Here is a 24,901-nt window from a genome sequence, read left to right on the forward strand (position 1 = left end):
CTAAATAATGGCGCAAAAGTCTACATTGTCGGCGTTGCCGCTTTGTTACGTGCGCTATTGCTCGGCGGCGACAGTGACGTTGCCGTTCAATGCGGCACTTGCTACACCCCTTTCTACACCGCACTGTCTGCCTTTTACCCTCTGTCGATGTAATTGCTAGTTGACTTTCCGCTCTCGCTAAATAAAGTGTCTTCGCGCTAAATAAAATAAGTAACTCCTCTCTTAGTCCTGGTGCATAATTCTAATTTACGGTCAGTTGTGACGTCAATGAATCACGTGACGGAATGATTTATGATTATTTGATGACCCTGAAACTAACTAACGTAGAGGCAGAAAGGGCCTTCTCCGCAGCGAGATATATATACAGTTCATTAAGAAATAGGTTGGGAGACAACATCATCAATACCATTTGTTTCTTCAGATCCTACTTCCAGAAAAGTCAAAAAAATAACAGAAGTGATTGATTTAATTTTATTTAATCCTTTAAAATACTTTATTAAAGACAAGACTAATATTTTATAACTTCTACTCTAATTCTATTAAGTTAGAGTTTTTAACTTTTATTCTATAAGTGGTTAGTGGGCTAGACTAGGCAATTTTATTGTGAAAATTAGTGAGAAACTGAGACTACCTAGTTAGTTAAATAGTTAATTAAATTAATGAGTATCAGCATCTTAGATATATGATGATATGAATGTATGTGATTCATGATTGTGATAATAATAACTAATTACTTACTCACTACTTTACTAACCCTAATAATTAAATTAGTTATAAATAACAACAAACTGATATGTAGAGCCTATATAAGAAAACTGGTAAGACTGATAGCCACTTAGCTTAGCCACTGGTTATCCGTCCTTACATTATTATAATATATTAATATAAATTAATTAGTAGAATTACCTTTGCTATTATTTAACTTAAAGATTACATTATAATTATAATCTAACTAAACATTTAATTATCTCTATCTCAAGTGTTAAACCGAATCAAAGTTAAATTTATTACCTAAATGTGTAAGAAGTTTTACTGATTTATAGTGACCAGTGTAAATAATAAAAGTTTCTTAAGTATTTAAAAAAAATGTTTTATTTTTTTAAAAAAAACCATAAATTGCTGGTTAGATAGATAGATAGATAACACTTTATTGCACCAAAAATTCATCTGCGCTGGATACGCGCATGTTGGTCCAGCAAAAATCCAGCTGGATTGAAAACACTGCTGGATTGCAATCCCTAGGCACGACGTATCCAAACGAATCACCCTCCGAAAAATTCCGGAAAATTTTCGACTCGTCCGGATTTTATCCCGGGTTCTCCAGAGCGGTAGGCTACCACCTTGACCGCTCGGCCATCATCGACCTATCTTTAACTACCAAAATTTAATAGCATCAAAGCCCTCAATAAACAAACAAACCTTCCTGCAAAATTTCATAGAATGTTCGACAGAAGTCACAGGCGTTATTAATAGCCAATTATTTTTAAGCACGACCAGATTTCAACAAATCTAACCAAACTTGGGCCAAAGGTTATACATATAACACATAGCGAAAGATGGATGGGAGGCCGACAAAGCCTCGCTTGGAACGACTCAGGGCCGGTTTTGGTAGGTGTGCAGTGCGTGCATGCACGCTGGCGGCCGATAGTGCACTAAAAAATATAATTTTTCATACTGTAAATATAATAATCAACTGGCTCCTGCCAGTCGTTATCTAACTCCTTTCGGGGGGAAAACTTTTTGAATGATGTACAGTTAATCGGGACATGCCGCCCCTAAGCTTTCTATATTTGGTCTTGAGTTTCATGTATCGAACTCTGTTCTCGAGATTAAAAAAGGACAGGCATAAGGACGACAGTGGGAATTTATAAGTCTACAATTTTTTCAAATTGCAGTCCAATTTAAATAAACAAAGAGATGCGTTGTGTATTTAAATAAATTTCTATATACAACACATATTCGTATACTAAATAAGAAAAATTTCATTTTAATTTGCAGCTTCTATTTCATGGCTGCGCAAAAAGACGCCTATTATCAACGGTGGGGTTTTTTTTTTTTTTTTTTTTAACTCTTTCCGCCCTGTGGGCACTAAGAGGGCCTCTTTCAGAAGGCCCATTATGGGTTCGGCCAGGCCCAGGCCCACAATGGGGTGACCGGGTGGTGAGGGACGGGGCCCGACATATCCGAACGGACCACCCCCCGAAAAATTCCTGGGGATTTTCGACCCGTTCGGATTCGATCCCGTGTCCCCCAGAGCGGTAGGCTGCCACCTTGACCGCTCGGCCATCCGGCCGTTAACGGTGGGGTTTGATTTGAATAAAATTAAAATTAATATATACCAAATATTTTAATGGATTTTTTTAACACTTGTCAACTACCTGAAACTATCGATAGTACGCTCTCATGGGTTTTGAATTTGAATTAAATTTTGAATTGAACTTGCGATCAGCATTGATAGGGGCGGTCAAATATGTGTAGCACGCAGGTGGCTAACTGTCCAAAACATGTCCTGGTGGCATCGACAAGTAAAGATCAACATCCACTTCCCACATACTGTAGTATTTTCCATTATCAGAAATTGCTTCAACAACAGCTACCGTGAGAAACTAACTTCACTCCACATTAAATAAATGTTCTAAAAACTGAAAGATGAGAAATAATTTCCTCAGGCTACAAAGTATTAATTAATCATACCATTTATCTTGGTTCCAAGGGTGATCATCTTAAGCAGGTCCTGCCGAATTTCTATTTTCATATAAAATTTCAGTTTATATGTCTGCAAGACTTCAACTAAGTATGAGTTTTTGTCATTCGATCCTACTGATCTTTAGAACTAAGCAGACAAACACGAATAGTAACAAAAAACTTTATTAGGTGAGAACAGTCATCGACATTCTCGGCCAACATCCAGGCAAAAACCCGCAAACTTTCCGCGCCTCTTTTTCTTACAAGTTGCCAGCCCACATCTCGTTGGCAAGTGTTGCCAGGCAGTGTTCGGGATCTCTGGCGCTGGCGGCCACAGCTACTCCTCCACCAGTGTCTGCGACGCGAAACGAGCGGGAAAGGTTACATGTCGGCCAGAGCGTGTGGTAGTTTGTTGCGTTGGGGCTGGATTGTCTGTGGTACGTCTAGGGTAGATGTACCAGTTTTGGCCAGTGTACCAGTTCTGGCCAGAAAACAAATTTAACTTAAAAATATAATCACCACACATTCAAATCTGTCCAATGAAACAAACTTTTATTGTTAACTGTTCACACAGTTAACAATAAAAGTTTGTTTCATTTGTGATTATATTTTTAAGTTAAATTTGTTTTTTGGCCAGAACTGGTACTGCACTGGCCAAAACTGGTACATCTACCCTAGTTGGCGCTGGTCTTAGCATTGGAGACGTTGGGGGTAACTGGTCCGACTCACTCGCTGCGAGAAGAAAAGCCGGTTTCAGTCGATCAATAGAAACTACAGTTTCTTTTCCCTTTATGCATAGAGTGAATGTCTTGCTACCACGTGACACGACTTCGTAGGGTCCATCGTATGGAGGCTGCAAGGGCTTCCGTACAGCATCATTGCGAAGAAATACGTGGGAACATGACTGCAGTTCTTTGTGGATAAATGGGTTGCGGTAGGAGTGGTGCACCACAGGCACTGGTTTTAAGTTTGCCATCATCGTCCTGAGTTTTTCGACGAAAGAACATGGATTGACGTCCTGAGAACCTGGGACGAAAAACTCTCCAGGCAGTCGGAGGCTGGTGCCATAGAGCATCTCAGCCGCAATAGTATTGGTGTCTTCACGGAGCGCAGTTCGCAATCCTAACAAAACTGTAGGTAGCACTTCCGTCCATCTTTCAGTAGAGTGACACTTGATGGCAGTTTTAAGTGAACGATGAAAGCGTTCAACAATGCCATTTGCAATTGGATGGTATGCTGTTGTCCTAACTCTTTGGGTACCAAGAAGCTGAGTGAGAGATATAAATAAGCCAGATTCGAATTGCCGTCCTTGGTCAGATGTTATTTGGGCAGGCACTCCAAAGCGAGATATCCAGCCTGAGTACAGGGCTGAAGCTACTGCTTCAGCTGCTATATCTGGCAACGGGATTGCTTCAGGCCAACGAGAAAATCTATCGATGATTGTGAGGCAATATGTTGAGCCGTTGGAAGGTGGCAATGGACCAACAATGTCAATATGAATATTTCAAAAATCTAGCGTCTGGAATAGGAAAAGTTCCCAAAGGGCTAGCGACATGTCTCTGGATCTTCGATCGTTGACAAGAAATGCAGGTGCGAGACCATGTCTGGCAGTCTTTACTGATGGATGGCCAAACAAATTTTGCTTTTACCAATCTGGTTGAGCTCCTTACACCTGGATGGGACAGGTTATGGACAGTGTTGAAAGCAGTGCGACGATAACTAGGCGGAATGTATGGACGAATGCGACCTGTCGATACATCACAGTAAATTTCGACATCACTATCAGGAAGTTTAAACTTCTTAAGTACAAGTGATGAGTCACTTGAAGTCAGGAGAGACTGGAGCTCAGGATCTTGCTGTTGGTCTTTTGCAATTTTGCTATAATCTATAGATGGGCTACTAATTGATTCAATACGGGAAAGAGCATCAGCTGGAACGTTATCGATCCCTTTTATGTGTCTGATGTCTGTTGAGAATTGTCCTATAAAATCAAGATGTCTCAACTGACGGGGTGTACACTTATCGTGTCGTTGCTGGAAGGCAAACGTTAATGGTTTATGGTCTGTGTAAATGGTGAACTGTCGTGCTTCCAGCATAAACCGGAAATGTTTCACAGCCAAATACACAGCCAGAAGTTCTCGGTCGTATGCAGAATACTGACGCTGAGAGTTACTCAGTTTGCAGGAAAAGAACGCCAGTGGCTGGAGACCTTGTGCTGTAACTTGATGAAGGGCAGCGCCCACAGCAGAATCGGATGCATCGACGTGAAGTGCAAGGGTTGCACTTGGTGAAGGATGATGTAGTAAGGTGGCATCTGCTAATTGTGACTTACATGACTCAAATGCCTGAATCGAATTGTCAGTCCATTTAATCTCGGGCTGGTCGTTTTTCTTTGCTCCTTTAAGTAGATCGTGTAAAGGAGCTTGGTGATGAGCCGCATGGGGTAGGAACCTACGATAGAAGTTCAAGATGCCTAAGAACCTTCTCAGTTGTTTGAGGGTCTGTGGTCGCTTCTGTTGAGTTATGGCAGATACACGTTCTGGAAGTGGCATAACGCCGTGGGGAGACACCATGTATCCTAAGAATGATACATGTGGGGCAGCGAAAGTACACTTGGATGCATTGATTTGCAGACCGTACTTGTCAAGGCGTTGAAACACTTGCCGCATGTGCATCTTATGTTCCTTCATCTCCTCATTCACTACAAGTTAAAAAAATGTATTTGAACTTGAGTGGATGAATAAAAAGTATTTTATTAACGATTGAGAATTTGAACAAGATATATAAATATATATATGTTACCGGCAAAACCCGATTTTACGCCAAACTAGTTTTGCCTAGGCCAAACTAGTTTGGCGTAAGCGTGTTATTCCAAACTAGTTTAGAATTATTATTCAAGTATATTAATGGTTAATTTAAGTTCATCATAAAACAGAAATAAGTTTATTTTTAATTTTAGTTTCATTTTAAAAGTTATTTTTATTATTTCGTTTGAATTTTTGAAAATACTTTCGAAAGTTAATTAATTTTAAAAGTGCATGGTTTAATAAAAAAATACAAACTGATAAGTACTGATTAGCTTATTTTTATTATACAGTTTTGTACAAGTGTTGTGTCACTCCAAATCAATACCGTTTTTGGTTAATGTTACCCAAGGTATCGAAGATGGCGGCTCGTCTCCGATTCCAGTGATCAGAAGACAGGGAACAGTGGGGACGCACGTTGTAACCTAACCTAATCTATTCTAATAATTTGGTTGCTAATAATTATGGTAATTTATTAGAATAGGTAAGGTTAGGTTAGGTTAGATCCCACTGTTCCCTGTCTTCTGATTGCTGGAATCGAAGACGAGCCGCCACCTTCGAAATCTAAGCTAACATTAACCCCGTTTTTTATAATTAAGTAGACTATGTTTGAATAAATATTGCTCATCTAATTGATTGCCTTTTCATTTTATTTTAACCATTAATATATTTAACCATTAATATACTTGAATAATATTTCTAAACTAGTTTGGCGTAAAATCGGGTTTTGCCAGTAATATATATATAGGGAGAGTGTGAACTAATAGTAGGAATTTAAAAAGTTATAATTCTCATAAATTTGAGCTTTTGGTTTATGGATAACATTTTGAATGACAATCGTTCGTTTTGATTTATTTTTATCATTATAAGCATGAAATTAAGCGATAAAAATAAACTAACACTGTGGGGAATACAGTAAAGTTTGATTTATCGATTCCGAAGTTTCGCCATCATCTTACTGATAACAAGAAAGACTTAATTCAAAAGTTGAGCTTTCTAGAAACGGTAGTTTTTTTTTTCTACGAACGCCTGCAGTGCCGGACGTATAAAAAAAAATAGTTATTTGGCGATTTTTGTACTTTTCGATTGCTTATATTTCTGCAACTCTTTAATAGAAAAACCTAAAATTATGTACACTACATAAGGAAACGGTAATCTTTCGAACGAAATATTCAGAAAATTACTGTGTTTGGAGGGCGGAGAAGTAGATTTCTGAAAATCGGCAATTCTGATTTCTGTATAAACAGTTAGTCAGTGTCTTTTTCACTGACGCGGAGTCACTGCCGTGATTTTCGATTTCCCGTGTCGCCGCATCAACCCATCGCAATTGTTTGGAGGTATTGAACGTAACCAAATGTACGATAATTTGACAAGAATTTTCATTTAATGTTTGCTTTTCTTATTAATCAACCTGCACTGATTTATGGGTTATTTTAAACGTAAGGTAAGATGGTTAGCTGTTGCGTTAAGTATATTCTAATCTAACCATCAGTATTCCGGTATTCTCTAAATCTCAATGATGCCGGATTATTGATGGCCAATAGGTCGGATGGTCGAGCGGTCAAGGTGGCAGCTTAACGCTTTGGGGGACCCGGTTTCGAATCCAGACAGGTCGTTAAATCGCCAGGAATTTTTCGGGGTGGTCCGTCCGGATAGGTGAGTCCGGTCCCTCACCACCCGCCCGATAGCCATTCAATACCTCCATTGTGGGTCTGGCTGAACCCATAATGGGCCTGCTAAAAGAGGCCCTCTTAGTGCCCACAGGGTAGAAAGAGTTAAAAAGCAAAAGTGATGGCCAATCTGTACTTATAATGAAATTTCTATTAAACTTTATTGTTATAATTTTGTGAGTTTTCCGTATTTAAAATTTTTTTTCTGAAAAATAATTGATATTTATGACATAATGATAAATAATAGTAGAGATTAAATATAATATGAAATTTTATAAAATTTTTAAAATTCTAATAAACGCCACCAGGCATCGCTGTACACAAAAACGTGAACTCGTGGTGAAGAAAATGATTGGTTTCGGTGGTTCTCCGATTTTAGTATTAAGTATGTAACGATATAATACGATTAATTGTTATTAATTTAGTATTTATTGTTTGGTCTAACCGTCCTCTTAATTTTAGGTCAAAATACAAACAGGGAGAGTGGCAAGAAGGTACAGTCAGAAAATGTGCAAGCGGCGAAGGTAAGCCTAATTCATGTCACAATGTTCTAGGCCATTGTTCCTTCTATAACATTTGCGATCATTTTAGCTGATAGTATCCCAATTGTTTCGTTTTAATGTTGAAAAACTTATTTTTATAATTATGTTGATTAAAAAAAAAGGTTTTTTTGAATTTCCGTCGGGTGAATAAATTTTTCAATACAGATGAAAGACAGTCGCTCTAAAAAATTCAGACGATTATCATTTTATTTTCTTTAGTGTTTTAGAACAGACAAGACAGCCAGACCTTTCTTTTTAGGCTACTCAGCTGCTCATTTTTAAAAAAGTTCCTTAAAAACACAGAAAATCAATAAATATTAAAAAGTTTTCTTAAAATTCGAGATGGGCAGCTGAGTAGCCTAAAAAGGAAGGTCTGGCTGTCTGGTCTGTTCTAGAACACTAAAGAAAATAAAATGATGATCGTCTGAATTTTTTAGAGCGACTATGTCTTTCATCTGTATTGAAAAAAAAGGTGGTAAATTACTAATGGGATTTTTATTTTGGCTATTTTATTTTAATGAGATCTATTTTAAATTTATATCTGCTAATACAAGAAAAATAACTCCAAAACAATTCTGTTATGGTCATATATTCATATATGAAATTATTATAGTTTTCTTATTGAAAACATGGTAAAAATTCAATAAGATTAAGAGGATTTGCTCCAAGAGTTATTGACCCCGCCCCCGTATGAGCCTTAAAGTCAATGGAACCATATTTGTACATGCAATCCTTTGTGATATATTCATTTTCAAAGGTAAATTTTTACCGTGAACCATTATATTACTTATTCTCCGTGCTCTGGTAGTTGTGTGGGCACAATTCTAGGTCCGAATGACGCGGTTGGGACTTTAACAGAACTGTAGAACATACTGATAGGAACAAAAAAAGTCTAATGAACCATGGGTGTACGAGCGCGCCTTTGCGAGATATAGGCCCCCCAAAATGACTATATGGCAGCAAACATGGCGGCCCGACTGGCCTCTCATATGGGTGCCACCACACGCCGCCATATGCTAAACTAGTGATCGATTTACGGTAGTTCTTGAACGAAGTAAAAAAATGGGGGAAACGTCTACTAAAGGCAATTTTAACGGCAAGCGATGGGACTCCCGTAAAATCGTAAAAAAAATATTGGGTCACGTGACCCGGCTTTTTTGCTCGCGAATCCGCATAACGTAGGCGCAACTTTTGAGGGCTATATCTCACGAACGCGCACATATACAGGTATGGTTCCTTTGACTTTTTTGCTCCCCCAGGGGGTCGACAATTTGCCCCCCTCCCCACCGCGTCATTCGGTCCTAGAATCTTGCCGTTGTGTGCTTCGGTGCTTGCTGTTTCTCGCACTTCATATCCCCTAAAACTATACACCAGTGGTTCTTAACCAGTGTTCCACAAACCTACCTCGAGTGTTCTACGAAAGAAAAGACTTTAAAGTTTTTATTCAAATTTATTCCCATTGCTACATTCATAGATAATTCCATGTTTCTATTTTATTCAATATATTAAAGTTTATTAGTTTATTGCTTCATTGTTTCCTGAAAATAATAAACATGGAATTGCTTATCAATTTTTCAATGTATTAATGCTAATGCTCTATGTAATAAAAAGTATATGAATTGTGTTTTGTGGCATCAGAAAGGTTGAGAACCACTGCTATAGACCATCATCTACTCCACAAAGTCAAGTGGACTAAATAGTTAATTAAATGTGGTAGTCTTAGTGGAGCAACATGACTCTTAATCACATTCAACCTGGAAGTAGGCTGATTTTGGGGGCTGTATCTCACCAAGGTCCAAATGTACAAGTATGGTTTCTTTGACTTTTTTCCTTTAATGGGTATGGTCTACAACTTTGATAAGGTTCCAACTGTCTTATTTGGAGGTGTAATTGTACCAAAAAGTCTCATTACCCACTAGCATCGGCATTTAGTGAGACTATGATTTAATTTTTTAAATTAAATTCACTGGTTTAGATTATATTTCTAAGGTATTCCTTTTGCCATCTAAAAAAATAAAATAATATTTTTGAGATAGATGGTTTAGCATTTAAAAAATTATTGGTCAAACATTAATTTGTGGACACCAGGCACTTCCAAATTGAAAAAAAATTACTGAACAAATCAGTCCAAACTTTGAAAAAAATTGCTACATTCTAAAAAAATATGGATATTAAGTTCTGTGATTAAAATTTTGGTTTTTGGTTTTATTTAATTTTTCAGAAAAAATTCTTGACATCACGAGTAAGATGACTAAAGCTTCAACTATGCAGATATGAGAATAGTAGCAAGTGAGAACTTTGTAGTAATAACACTCATACAGAGATATGAGTGAAATAGTACAGTAGAGACTCGTTAATCAGAACCCCGGTAATCGGAATCGCCGGTAATCGGAACGATTTTCAGTCGGACTGTGTCGTGCTGAATCAAACGTTTTTGACACTAAATTTACTTCTAAAGTATAATTTTCATGTTTTTATATTCTTCAATATATTTATTTTGTTTGTACAAAATGCAGAAATAATTTTTAACGATACAATAGCCTCGATTATTATTATAAAAATTTTCGTTAGACTTAAAATTGACGAAAATTCAACACAAAGCGACACACAACGGAGAAAAATTTGAACATCGGACAATATATTTATTCGTACATAATCGGTAATCAGAACAAATCACTAATCTGAACAACCCCAGTCCCCAATTGATTCCGATTTTTGGTTCTCTACTGTAGTTCTGAATGAGTGGTTGGACTTCAAATCTTAGGCCAGGAACACACATGCGTAAAATTCGGCGTAAAATCTAGCGTAAAACAGAAAGCGTAAAAATTTTTCTGAAATTTTGGCTGAAACAGAACTGAAAATAGAGTAGAGCATGTCTCTACTTTTTACGCCGTAAAATTTGTACGCCAAAATTCCTCCAATAAAGAGAAGGCTTTTCTGTGACGTCAAAGTAGACACGTGCTTTTTATTCTAACAATGGCGGCAATGAGGGTTAACTCTACAATTGTGACGGTCTCGAAAAAACAAAAAATAAATGAAATAGAGGAGTTTATTGAATCCATTCGACCACATCAGTGTCATATATAAAGCCACTATATTTAAACAACGTTTATGGATGGCTATAGGTGCAAAATTTCAAACAACAGGTAGATCTAGTAGAATTGATTTATAGGCTTAGTATTTAGATTACACGCACGTTCTTTATTTGAATTCAGAATACAAGTGTATTAATTTAAATTTTCTATATTATAGCAGAGGAAGCGGAAAAAAATGGAAGGCACAAAGAGATAGATAGCCTATATGAGAGGAAAAAATTAATAAAATTAGCATTGTTGGTGGCAGTGGTGTTTCCTATTCGGTCAGAATTTTTACGTATGTGTGTTCTGGCATAAAAGCGTAAAACAGAAACTGAACTGAAAGCTGATTTCTGATTCAGTTTTCTGCCACACAATTTTACGCATGTGTGCTCGTGGCCTTAGGCTCTCTAGATCAGTGTTCTTCAGCTGCTGACTGGCCACGTTTCTTTATGTAGTGAGAGTGTAGTGAAAATGACGTCACAAGCAGCTATTGCTACACGTTGCTGCATTATAGTTTAGAAACTCTTTCTGCTCAAGCTAAACATGGATGTTGTAATCTATCTTTTAATTACAATTACAGCCAAAAGTAGTGCTTTAGTTAAAGAATTACAATATTTAAATAAAGAATTGAACATTTCTCTTTCCAAAAATGTGAGCAAAATAAAGAGATAGGAGATAGTATTTTCTTGTTCTTCAGATAGCTTTCAGTGTCATTTTATAAAATTTAATTCTTCTTAATTGTTTTTAAAATATTTTTATCAACATTCACTTTGAATTTTTACTTTCACAGTATAATAACATATTATACATACAAACATCCATTTGCTTTACGTGTGTAACAGATGTAAAAGCTGCTTTATCTTTGCTGCAGCGACCTCTTGCAGCAAATATTTAGAAATGGAGAAATGGTTTGCTACATTATAGCACTTCATTTAGAAATGCTTTGCTGTGTAGCGATTGAGCAGCACTGCATAAAGAAACATGACCACTTGTACTAGTCCACAGAAATTTCCTGTTGGTCTGTGAAAAATTTTGTAGATTGATGTCACACTAACTAAAAATTGTAATTTTAGAACAATACTTTTTATAAATAAAATATTTCTATCTTAAGTAGGGTTTCTCATTTCCTGGTCCTTTGCTTGTCCCAGGATTTCAAGAAAAAAGTGATCTGTTTCCCGGGATTCTGGGAAATCCCGGATATCTGGGGATTTAATTAATTATTTTTAAGATATAAATCTTGAAATCATGTGGCATAATTACTTTTCATTTTTTAAGTAATTTAATGTCCTGAAACCTCCAAAATAATAATAATGCTGTGTAGAATATGCATTAAACATTACCATTGAATTATGTAGAAATTTTCACAAATGAAAAAAATTTATTAGTTTGTTGGAAACTGCTTACAACAAAAAAAAATGCCTTCAAATTGAGTTGAAAATTTAAAGAAAAAAATGAACTTAGATCAAATTTCTAACTTAGAAGATAATTTTTGTTTTTTAAATAAAACATAGTATAAAATTTACAATAATAGTTTGTATTAAGATTTTATAAAACAAAGATGGCCAATACTCTGCTCATTCAATCTGGTTATTTTAGTATTGAATTGTCTTTAATGCATTTAAGAGAAGACAGTTGTTGTGTTTTTTCACCTGTAGCCTCAAAGATTTCTAGTTTGTTTTCAAGATGCATACTTCTTTTGCTGCCTAGTATTCTTGATTTGTCTACCTCAGTTTCTTTAATAGTGGCATCAAGCTTATATCACGATAATTCAGCAGTTCATTTAGCTTTTAATAATCAGGTTTATGAAGAAAAACTTCATACTTGCATACTTCGTACTCGTTTGTATCCGTGCCCAATTTGCACAACCTGGCATAATGCAGTTATTGAAATTACTGGGCATGGTTAAAAATTAAGACAGCATCAGTGCAATTATTCATGATATTACAGGTTCTGACAAGTAAAGAATTTTCAGTCCTGCCATAACAAGCAAAAATTTAAAAAAATGAATAAGTAGGCCTAGGCTTAAAATTTATAAATACAAATGTATTCTGACAGTTTGAGTTAATTATACTTTGTATTTGCAAAATTTCCTCATCCTTAACACAAAATTTAAAAAAATAGTAAATTTTTAAGAAATTTGCAGAATTTCTTGGGTTAAAAAAACAGCCAGGATCCTGTTAGAGCAGCAGTTCCCAACCTTTTTTGACCAGGGACCACTTTGACTTCATTGTTGTTAGCAGGGACCACAAGGTTTAAGAAAAATAAACTGTGTCAATCTAAAAATAAACTTTAATCAAAACTGTTAACATAAGTAATTGTTAAACACAAGAGTAACATGCTTTAACAGTACTATTATAATAGAAAACATAACATTTTTAGTAAAAATTAAATTCAGTTTGTATCAATGTAGGAATAATAATTTAAAACGAATAAAAGTTTGCGGACCATATTTTAGCTCTTGCGGACCACTGGTTGAGAACCGCTGTGTTAGAGAAACCTTGCAATTTCCAGTCACGCAAGCAACTGCAACCACGATGGCTGTTCTCATTAACTAGCAAACACCCTTCGAAAACCAGCATGATTGCAACCACGATTAGAAACAAAAAGTTTGTTCTACTTGCATAGATTACAAATGCGCATCCAATCAGCAAATGCCTCTGTGCCACGTCATACAGTGGCAACATTGAAAATAGTTTATCTTCATGGCGGAAATGTCATGACAATGAACTATTCTCAATGTTGTAAGAGAATTGATACTTTTACAGAATCAAGATTGATCAAGCTTGTGGGATTTTAATTCTTCATTTTATTGAAGATTTTATCTCTTTGTGTATTCTTGCCAGCTCTAACAAAATGATCATCTTTTTTTCTTTTATTTGTTGCAGAAATGAAACTACTTGCCATTTTAATAAGAAAAGTGGCTAAAATTCTGTAAATACTCTGAAGTAGAACGTAAACCATTAGTAAACTCACGAAAGTAGTCAAAACCAAGCTACCATAATTTTATTAGTTTATCATGAGGTCACGTGTTTTAGAGTTGCAACGCCAATGAACAATGTGACCACGATAAGACGCATGCAACTCACACTTGTTGCAGTTGCGGTCGCCTGCATGGCTGAAAATTGCTAGGTGTGACCACTGCTCTAGTCTTAAGGTTACGGGATTTTTTAAATATGGTTTAATATGAGGAATTTTTTGCTCTAATTACTATGTTTTTGAGCCTAAAAAACTGATTATCTTTTTTTTTTAATTGGAAATCAAATGAATCATACATATACAGTGGAACCTCATTTAACAAGCACCTCGCATAACGAGTGATTCACATTACAAGCAAAACAAATTGTAAAAATTTGACTCGCTTAACGAGCGACGTTTCTCATAAGGAGTGATGAGGAGAGAGGAAGTCCCGGATTATGCGCATGCTCCATCAGTCTGTGTTTAGCACTTGTTCTGCTAGCATCTTAATGTAGCTTGTGATCACGCACTTTTCCAAACTTGTGTTCACGTATATTACATATAAACATCAACAACCATAGCTCATTATATAATAAACATGTCAAATTTTTGGGCTATGTAAAGGCTATAATTAAATATTAGAAATTAATTAATTTGACTAGAGGCAGACATTACGCTGCTATCTCATATTAAATTTAATGACCAATTCCAAATTAAATTTTAGAAATATCTAAATTAAAAATTAATTATTTATAATTATTAAATTTATTACGTGATGGAAGTGTAATGCTTACCTCTAGTCAAATTAATTAATTTTTAATATTTAATTATAGCCTTTACATAGCCCATGAATTTGGCATATCATTTGGCATGTTTATTAGACATATTATTTGTGATTTTTTTTGTTTTCTGGAAATCGAATTCACATTCCAGGTTGGTTCATTCCACAATAGAAGAAATGATGATGATGATTCACACTCCCTAACAACGTATAATGTATAATTTTTTAAAAATAAATGTTTGAGTATTTTTTCAGCATAGAACACATTATGGTTTTTTACATTAATTTATAGGGAAAAATTGTTTCGCATTACAAGTAAGATTCTGGAACGAATTACGCTCTTAAGCAAGGTTCCACTGTATACCATAATCTCAGTTTTAACCTAATTTACATCAACTTAAAATATAGAAAAAAAAAATAGTGTGTGGACTGATATAAATATAGTTTGTAGAAAAACAAGGCGCAGTCAGTGTCAGGGATTACTTGAATGTTCAAACTAGGACGTATGATTTATTAAACAATCTAAACACTGAAGATTTGGAAAAAAATGTTAAATGTTAGAAATGGATGAATGTAGCTAGAAAGAACAGTACAATTGGAGCAGAAAACAAAACTGCAGGAGGTCAGCAAGAAAATACAATTGAAGCAGTGGGGGCATAGCATTTGACTTTAGTTGAAATTGAGACATAAGAGCCACCATTATTTGTGACTTAAAAGTGATGCTGTTTTGAAAGACTGCCAAAGAAAGCCTCGAAATACAAGCAAAGAAAATAAAAACAGCTTGTAACAAAATTCCAAAGTTATCAGTTGGACAGAATGTAAGAATCAAAGTACTGCATGCATACCAAGCAAAGATTGGTGCGAAATCAATAATAGCTGTGGTCATAAATATAATATTTGAGGATGATGAATTTTATCAACTTAGCACTAAGGTTGAAAAATTGAAGTTGTTATACACTAGGATGTCTTAATGTCAACCTTGTTGCAATCAATAAATTTTCTCTATTATCACACAAATTATTCATATAAATTTGTTCAAAACTATAGAGAAAAATTTTTTTTTTATTTTACTATAATGTAGTGTTTATGTCAAGCCCTGGCTATAGCCAGGACTTCACACACAGGAGTATTTGTTAACCTGGAGGCTAAAAATGACACCCATACAAGTAATAAAAATTAAAATATAGTGTAATAAACAAACAAAATTTTTTTAAATGTTTTTTTTTTCATAGTATGGTATTTATGTTAATGAACATTATATTCTAATCATGATGTTTAAAAAAAAATTAAGACCATACAGGATACATGATATAATAAAGTATTTATGTCGTTATTAAAAATTACCTGAGGCGATCAGTAGAACCAGACATTTACCACTACCTCTTAGTAAAAGTCCGAAATGTGGACATTATATCAGGGATTTCAGATTTTTACCACTCAATATCAGTAAATATTCTGAATTACTGGTAATTTCTAAGAGTTACTAGACTTTGGACTTTTACAGTAATATATGAATTTCTTGGGGATGTATAGTGCTAACTCTTTAGAATCATGTTTCTGAGGTAATTGAATTTGAATGTTTGAAAAAATCGTAAAATGATGAGATGACAGCCACATCTACAGTTAATGTTCAGAGAGCAAAAGTATTAACGCGTAACAACTATTCATACAGTTTTAGGACTTTTTTTGAACATTCAAACTCAGTTACCTCAGAGACATGATTCTGATAGTTAGCGCTATACATCCTTGAGGGCTTAATATTATGGAATATTTTAAGACCAAAAATTCTACCAAACATACACAGCATTTTTTTGGAAATTGTTTCACACTAGGACACAAAATAAAACAATTTACAAACAAATTAATAATTATTACTATATAGTTTGTAAAATTCAGTCATACAAATAACTAAATAGGCTTACTGTATAATTTGTTGTGCAACACTAAACTGATAAATTAGTGTAAAAATTTTTTAAACTGAAAGAATACTTTAATTTAAGCACATGTCATCATCATGTAATTGTAAACTTGATGTAATATGTTAGTTAATAGAAATAAAATGAAGTTGTTCAGATAAATTGTTAATAGACATTGTAGGAAATGACCTAGATATAAAATTTAGCAGGTATTTTTATACCTGCTAAATTTTATAAGTCGTGCAATTTTTATCTGAAAAATTATTTGAGATACACAAATTTTTTGTGAAATGATAAACTTTCTGACTAATTTTTTCATTACATTATTTATTCTCTTGAAAATGCAACCATATTTTTATAGCAAATTTTTCCAATTAACGTCTCTACAAGGTGCATTCCATAAGTAATGCAACCAATTTTTTCATGATGCAATGATGTGCTGTAACTTATTCTAACCTGCTGTGCTAGGTGGTGGGGAGTGTTAGCTTCAAAACTCACCCGGTCTCATTTGCCTCCAAGCTACCGGCGGGTGAGGACATTCATTCCCATGAACCCTGTTTTGAGTTAATGTAACACGATGTGATGGATCATTTTGTGGAGCAACGTTACACTATCAAATTTTGCATTAAACTTGGAAAGTCCGCCACCAAAACCTTTACATTAATTCAGTAGGCCTTTGGGAATGATTACTTTTCCAAATCACAAGTTTTCCAATGGCCGAGAGGAGGTCATCGACGAACCTCGCAGTGGATGTCCATCAACCTCCCGAATCGATGAAAATGTGACGCACGTGCATGATTGTTTGAACTTTGACCAACGGTTGAGCCTTCAATTGATAGCAGACACTCTAAACATGATGAAAACAACCATTTATTGCATTGTGACATGAAAAAGGTGTGCGTCAAACTGTTCCCAAAAGTCTTGACTGACGAACAAAAGGACATGTGAATGCTCTGGTGCAAGAGCTCTTGGAAATGTGTGAAAATGATTCAAATTTTTAAAACTCAGTTATCACTGGTGATGAGTCATGGATCTTTGAGTATGACCCTGAAACAAAAAGGCAGAGTTTAGAGTGGCACACCTCAGCATCACCCCGCTCCAAGAAGGCATGCATGAGCAAGTCCAGGATCAAAATCATGCTCATTGTCTTCTTTGACGTCAGAGGCATTATCCACCACAAATTCGTACTTGCCGGGACCACTGTGAACGCAGTTTTTTACTTGAAAGTGCTCAAAAGAATGAAAAGGAGAGTTGCACACTGCTGAAGCAACATCAAGGATGTGTGGAAATTTCATCACAACAACTTGCAAAGCCAAAGTGCCTTTGTTGTCAATGATTTCCTGGCCAGTACCCACACCCAAGGACCATATACTACAAGGATAGCCAGATCCTGTATATTTGTTAGCGTGACCTTGGATCTATGTGACGTCACAGCAAGCCCTCTACTTCAACATGACAGATACTTTTAAATAACAAAATACGATAAAGTACTAAATCACTTCTTAATTAATTTCTAAATTACTACTAACTGTTAACTACTACACAATTTTCGGATTTAATAAGTGTATGTAAATAAATTTACAAGTCTTTTGTCTAATACGTATTTAATAAATTAATGAGCTATATTTTTTATTATGTGGTTATCTTACTTAACTTTTTAAATTTTTTTTGACAATCACCATTTTCAGAAGGCAATCTTTTCAATATTTTACATTTTTCTTGTTTAAGATTTCTATAATTAATTCTTATTATAGTTCTTAATTTACAAAAATCTTTTATTAAAGAAAAAGGTAAAACTTTTTCTTGTTTTGATATTTTCACTGACAAATTCTGTACAACTCCGGGGCCTTTTTTATACGATTCACCGTGATATATTTTGAAATATTTATTCCATTCTATAATTTTTGCTAGCCATTCATCAGTAGGTTTGATAAGCTCTCCATAAGATAAATGCTGCACCCACGATGGAATGCAATAGTTGTGATAATTTTTAATTTTGCTAGTGGAATTACCCAAGTTTGGGAGTTTTTCTTTATATTTATAGGCAAGATATCCTGCTATATACTCGAGAGCATCGTGAGAAGTTTCTTCAGAGATTATGTTAAAGTCTGGATTGCATGTAGAGTTTCCTGAAGATATATTTGAATAAAAAGTAGTTTTACATTCAGTATATTGGTCTGTATTTTCACTTGATACTTCTACATGTGCTTTCTCTAAAACTTTGGATATAATATATTCCTCTTGTATTTGATCTGTGGTATTTACTTTTGACTCTAAAATACCAGGATTTTTACCTAAAATAATCAATCTAATCCTATATATAGCATTCAGTGGGCTTGGATGTTCATTAGGACCCCTGCTTCTAATTTGAAAAAAAAAGTTTTTGAGACAATCTTGATTTAACTTGTGAGTGCAGATGTATTTTATATCAAAAGTCGATTTCATATCTTGGAAAAGATCAATTAGCGATTTCATTGAGATTATCATTCCTTTCTGAAAAATTTGGAGGGCATTTTTTCCATTTGCTCTCATTGTTGAAATTATTTTTATCATTTTATTTAAATGTTCTTCTTGTAATTCCAAGTCTACACCATATCCATTTTTGCTTGGAACAGAACCTTTTGGTGCATAGCTATTAAAAATATCGAACCACATATTTACATGTCTAATAAAATTACCCAATCTCTCTGCCATTTTCTTGTCCGTACCGGGAAGGTAGTGTAGAAGAGCTGTAGCCACGGTATTTGATAAAATCTGAGCTGCCAATTTAACATTTTGGCGCTGGCTTTTTTGACAGTTTAAATGTTTTTCATTAATTTTCCAACACGAATTCACTTTGGTATCGGTAATAGAAATTAGGGCTTGCAAGGGAGTTTTATTTATTACAGAACCGTCTTCAAACTTAAAACCTACATCAATGAGCCAGTTTTGCAATAATTTCAGTAAATGAGGAGCATCTGCAAATATATATACATGATTTTTTGTATTTGGATGAAGGAAAAACGTTTTATTGATATTCACATTTAATTCTTTCCATAAACTTATATTACTGCAACTACAGTCACTGACGCAAGCTACTACATTATACGATAGTAAATAAAGTTCTGCTATTATTTTTAAAAGTATCTCTCTTGTCATTTTTTGATCAAACCCGATATAAACAGGTTGCTTCCAGTTTGAAAAAAGACCTCTTATCATGACGACTTGCATTTGATTGTAAGGTCCTAGAACTTCATCTGCAGAGACGTCATACTCTTCAACTGCCTTAATTTTCACTTCATCAAATGAAAGCACCACTGTTTTTTCAAAAGGTGTACAATTTTCTCCAGCCAATTTCAACATTAATAAGACATCTTTTAATATTCCTTGTCGTAAATTTACTCGAGATGCCCATTTCTTTAAAGACGATACACATGGCAAAGGATAATGCAGTTTATTTTTTAAATATAAGTAGCATTTTTTGCTGTAATACCTTACTGTTAAGGCTATCGACATATCTTCTGTGTTCCAGTTAACTCGTTTTTTCTTTTTTGATAGTAATGAAATTTGACTTTTTGTGAAAACCTGTGTCAACAAATCTGTAGTTATCTGGCTAGATTTTCGTAGATTTGGACGATAGATATTTCTTCTTTTGTAATATCGTAATAAATCGTTTGATACTTTTATTCTTTTCTTATAATCTTTCAATTTTTCATATTCTGATTTTAAAACATTATATTCTTCTAACAGCTACTTATATTTAATTTCGTAATGATATTCATCTTGAAGATTGTTACTATTGTTACCATTATTTGTTAAAAGATCATTAACTTCTTCTTTTTGTTTTCTTTTTGAACTTCGTTTTTCTCGTTCCGTAACTGTTGGGTTCATTCTATCGGGAAGATTTAATGTAGGGATAGCTGTTTTCTTCAGAATCTTTCTAACTGGTAAACCTGAAATAGAAAATATTCTGCAGTTTTATACTAAAACAAGCAAATTAAACATTCACGCACAAAAACAAGTAATTTATATGAATGAACTGTACTTATGACTTACCCAACAATTCATTTTGTAAATCTCTTTCATAATCACTTTGAACAAAATGAACAGAACATATTCTACTTGTATCTGGATTAAATTTATCGCCCCTTTTGCAACGATTAATCCATTCAGACCTAATGCTTTTAGAAATTAAGTCTTTTTGTCTAGGAAACACGTGAAACGTTACATTTTCTCTTTTAGCTTTTATTGCAAGAAGGTTATTATTGCAACCATATACAGCACACCTAGTACCCGGCATTTTGTCCTTCACCTAAACATAAAAATATAGCTTTAAATATTTAATGACTTATATTTAAATCATCTTACCTTATAAACAACTTAGTCAAATAAACAATTACAGAAATATTAAAATAAATCACTTTGTTAATAACAAAATTGGACGAATATTAAAGCGAAAACTAAACACGTGCACATGCTGATACATGTAAAGAAAGAGGTCAGGTCTCATGCTGACGTCACTAACTTTGCATTCCTGGCTAACATTGTAGAATAGGGATCTGGCTATCCTTGTAGTATATAGTCCTTGACCCACACCCCATTGGTTCCCTAGCCTCCCTACAGTCCTATCCTGGCTCCCGCCAACTTTTTTTTGTTTCCTCATTTAAAATGAGCCTTGAAAGGAAAACATTGGGACACGATTGAAAACATCAAGGCTTATGTTACATCGGCTCTAAAGGACATTCTGGAGAAGGCCTTGCAGAATGCCTTCCAGGCCTGGAAAAATCGCCTTCACAAGTGTATTGATGCAGAAGGGTGCTATTTTGAAGATTTTTGACTAATCGTAAGAATACATTCAATAAATGATTTTTTATGAATTTGGTTGCATTACTTACGGAACACACCTTGTATGCTACAGACATAGTCAAGACACTATTCCATTTTATTGTAACATTTTTGTGGCTATTGCTGTAATTTAATTTTCTAGCACAAATTTCTCTGGGACTGCTTTAATTTCCCTAAACATCATTCATTCAATTGGACATATTCTGGCCTCTGATCTATTGCATGGAACAATTGGCTTGACTTAAATTTTTTTTTCCTTACTTGTAATAATTTTTTTTGTAAAGACTATTAATTATTATTATTATATTATTATTAACTATTAAAAAATATTAATAAAAAATAATTGCTTGTAAAAATTCATATAATTATTTATTAGTAATATTTTAATAATTAATTAATATTTAATGAATAATTAAATACAAAAAAAATCATATATAAATTTTTATTTTTATTAGGCTGTAGCTGATGTCATAAGAACATGCTTGGGTCCAAGAGCCATGCTAAAGGTAATTGTATATATAATGTGATCTATAAAAAGATATCTTGAGTCAGAAAAATCAATTTTTATTTTTTGAGTGTATGTAGTTCTATTGATTAAGAGGAGCATCTAAAAAAAATTATAAATTTACTCTGTATGTCCAATGTTCAAGATGTTTCCAAATGTTTCTAGAAACACCTGGCATTGAAAGTTAAAAATCAACATTTTTACTTTGATTGTTTTCTTTGCTACACAGAGAAATTATTCTTCTGAGTTAAGGTACCTTTTCATGTTTTATTATATATATAAAATGTTCTAAGTTTTGAAATTTGATGTTCAGAATAATTTAATTAATTTAATGCTATTTGGTATATCAGGTACTGTACATTTCATTGTTTTTCAGTGTCAAAATAATTTTTAATTGATAGCATCCTTAGAAATTATATATTAATTTTGATGACTGAATAGCTGTTTTATTTATTTATATATCAGTACAGTAGAGAGTCGTTAATCGGAATCGCCAGTAATCGGAACGATTTTCAGTCGGACTGTGTCGTGCTGAATCGAACGTTTTTGATACTAAATTTACTTCTAAAGTATAATTTTCATGTTTTTATATTCTTCAATATATTTATTTTGTTTGTACAAAATGAAGAAATAATTTTTAACAATACGATTGCCTCGATTATTATTATAAAAATTTTCGTTGGGCTTAAAATCAACGAAATTTCAACACGAAGCGACACGCAACGGAGAAAAATTTGAACATCGGACAAGTTAATATATTTTTTTGTACATAATTGGTAATCAGAACAAATCACTAATCTGAACAACCCCAGTCCCCAATTGATTCCGATTTACGACTTTCTACTGTATATATAATAATAATAATCTTTAGAATACAATATAATAAAATAATAATAATGTTTACAGATGTTGATGGATCCAATGGGTGGAATTGTGATGACAAATGATGGCAATGCAATTCTTCGAGAAGTAAGTATTTCTAATTTATTATTATTTATTCTTTCCACTCAATAAGTTCAAAGATTGGACTGGTGAAAAAAATTTTAAACTATTGTTCTTTATTCTGTTTGTTTTTCTGTTTTTATGTATTAATAATTGTTTGAGTATTTATCTGTCTTTACATTTGAATATACTCTCACATTAAAAACTTGGTTAAGAATTCTTTTAATACTACTTCAACTGCCGTATAATATCAGGCTATATATTGGCAATAATAATTATAAATTATTGCCAATTATCGAGATTGGACTGGAGATCCAGTTAGCATAATTGGCAATGCATCTGCATGGCAAGTAGGAGTTGTGTGTTTGAGGCCTGCTCCAGGCAGATTCTTTTCTTCCAGTTTAATCTAAAATTGTTTAATTAAATTATAATTATTAAATTTAATATGATATGACACCTAACACTTCCTTCTAGGGCAGGGGTCACCAAAGTGGTGAATATCTTTAGCTTAAGCTAAGGATAAGGGGGAGCTAAGGATCAACCTTATCTGTCTCACTGATTGTTAGTTAAAAAAATTTATTAACAAATATCCAATAAATGAAAAAGAAATGTATTAAAATAGTAAGTGCTTTGTTTTGCTTGTAACACAAACTTTTTTGTGGGGGTTGATGTGAGGTTTCAAAAACTTGTAGGAGGTCGATGATCAAAAAAGTTTGGCAACCCTTGCTCTAGGGTCAAATTTATTAGTAATTTATAATTATTATTGCCAATATGTAGCTTGATTTTATATGGCAGTTGAAGTAGTATTGTAACGTATCAGGTTTCGTAAGATGTTTATATTTATAGAAATCCTTTTTTATTTTGGCTTTATCAGTTACTGCATATTTTTAGCAGTTTAATGTAGTATTTTTACTTTATGATTGATTTATATGTTATATTTAGTAACAGATTCAAAAAGTAGGAAATAAATGTTCAGATAATTTATTTGAAGAGATTTTATATTTTTGGTATCCTTATAAAACAAGCTCTTTCATAATAAAATAGATGCAAGCTTCATTTGATTAACATGACATCATGGCAATCAAAATGCATTTCATTAACATATTGTGTAAAATGTTAATCTCATTTTTCATGATATGATATTAAGAGTTTAGATAATCAAAATATACTGTGAAATGCTAATTAAATAATAGTTTAATATTACAGAAAAAAATGTATAAAATGGAGCGGGTAATATAAAATATTAGATAATATGTTGGATATTTTAAGTCAAGTAATAGTTAATGAAGGTTTAAATTTTATATCATAATAAAAATACAGTATCAATGAGAGTGGTAAATTGAGAATAGTGATGTTGGAGTAAAAATGAATAGTATAATTTTGAACAGAATGAAATGCATCTTATTCATATTTATTGTACTCCTAAACTTTAAATCAAAGTGTATGGTAGTATTGTTAGTAGCTATTAATGAATTAAAACTGCATTGTGTAAGGTTTTAATTTAAAAATTTCAATAGTTTAGGGAACAGTACAAACCTGTTGCTAAGGGTAGACAAGATGCAGTTATTTTACTAATGAAATGTGCATAGTAGCATGACATCAAAGTTAAGTGAGAAAAATCAGCCCTAATTATATAATGTATAAAAGACTTTCTTGTAAAATTGTTAGAACAAATATGCATTTATGGGTTATTGATATACTTAAAAATTATAAACACAAATAGTGCTAGGGAACTAAATACAGGGTTCCTATGTACCTGGAAAGTCAGAGATTTTCATTAATGTTCAGGGAAAGTCAGGAAACTTGCCACCTGGCTGCTTTGTTGATTTTTTTTTTTTTTTTGTTCACAATAAGTTAGAAAAAGTGTAACCATCTGCAGGCAGCAAGAAGTAATGTGATACAATGTGACTTATGAAAAGACATGCAGAATATTTTCAGAACCCAAAGTTTCCCCAAAAATTATTACAGACAAAATAAAACCATAATTTATGAATCAATTAATAATTATTATTACATAGTTTGGAAAACTCAAATTAAATCATACATATAAATAAGTAGGCCTACCATACAATTTGCCTTGCAATGCTAAACTGATAAGTTAACATAAATATTTTAAATTTAAAAAATGCTTTAATTTAAGCACATGTTTTCATCATCATTGGATAGCATGTACAATTATAAACTTGATGCAATATGTTGA

General features: G+C 33.6%; 3 protein-coding genes across 3 annotated transcripts in view; 1 reads left to right on the top strand and 2 right to left on the bottom strand.

The window, feature by feature from the left end:
• Positions 1-3,301: 3,301 nt before the first annotated feature.
• Positions 3,302-3,760, bottom strand: LOC136970804 (uncharacterized). Its single transcript, XM_067265260.1, has one exon. The coding sequence runs from the start codon at positions 3,758-3,760 to the stop codon at positions 3,302-3,304; it is 459 nt and encodes a 152-aa protein (XP_067121361.1).
• A 3,698-nt stretch (positions 3,761-7,458) lies between these two features.
• The window catches only part of CCT3 (chaperonin containing TCP1 subunit 3), a 51,641-nt gene continuing 34,198 nt past the window's right edge, over positions 7,459-24,901 (top strand). Inside the window, exons 1-4 of the mRNA XM_067265271.1 lie at positions 7,459-7,544; positions 7,622-7,683; positions 21,710-21,760; positions 22,666-22,728. Coding sequence (XP_067121372.1) covers positions 7,508-7,544; positions 7,622-7,683; positions 21,710-21,760; positions 22,666-22,728 — 213 coding nt within the window. The 5' untranslated portion in view covers positions 7,459-7,507. The remainder of the gene's footprint in view (positions 7,545-7,621; positions 7,684-21,709; positions 21,761-22,665; positions 22,729-24,901) is intronic.
• LOC136970811 (uncharacterized) overlaps positions 20,160-24,901 on the bottom strand; it is a 424,253-nt gene continuing 419,511 nt past the window's right edge. The window contains exons 2-3 of the mRNA XM_067265279.1: positions 20,466-20,721; positions 20,160-20,362 (exon numbers count right to left, since the gene is read on the bottom strand). Of these exons, the coding sequence (XP_067121380.1) occupies positions 20,160-20,362; positions 20,466-20,709 (447 nt within the window). The 5' untranslated portion in view covers positions 20,710-20,721. The remainder of the gene's footprint in view (positions 20,363-20,465; positions 20,722-24,901) is intronic.

The sequence above is a fragment of the Centruroides vittatus genome, unplaced genomic scaffold (genome assembly GCF_030686945.1).
Source record: "Centruroides vittatus isolate TY-2023 unplaced genomic scaffold, ASM3068694v2 contig_2190, whole genome shotgun sequence".
Classification (NCBI taxonomy): Eukaryota; Metazoa; Arthropoda; class Arachnida; order Scorpiones; family Buthidae; genus Centruroides; species Centruroides vittatus.

Bases quoted from the DNA above. Each gene is read 5' to 3' on its own strand.
- LOC136970804 (XM_067265260.1), bottom strand. From the start codon at position 3,760: ATGCTCTATGGCACCAGCCTCCGACTGCCTGGAGAGTTTTTCGTCCCA.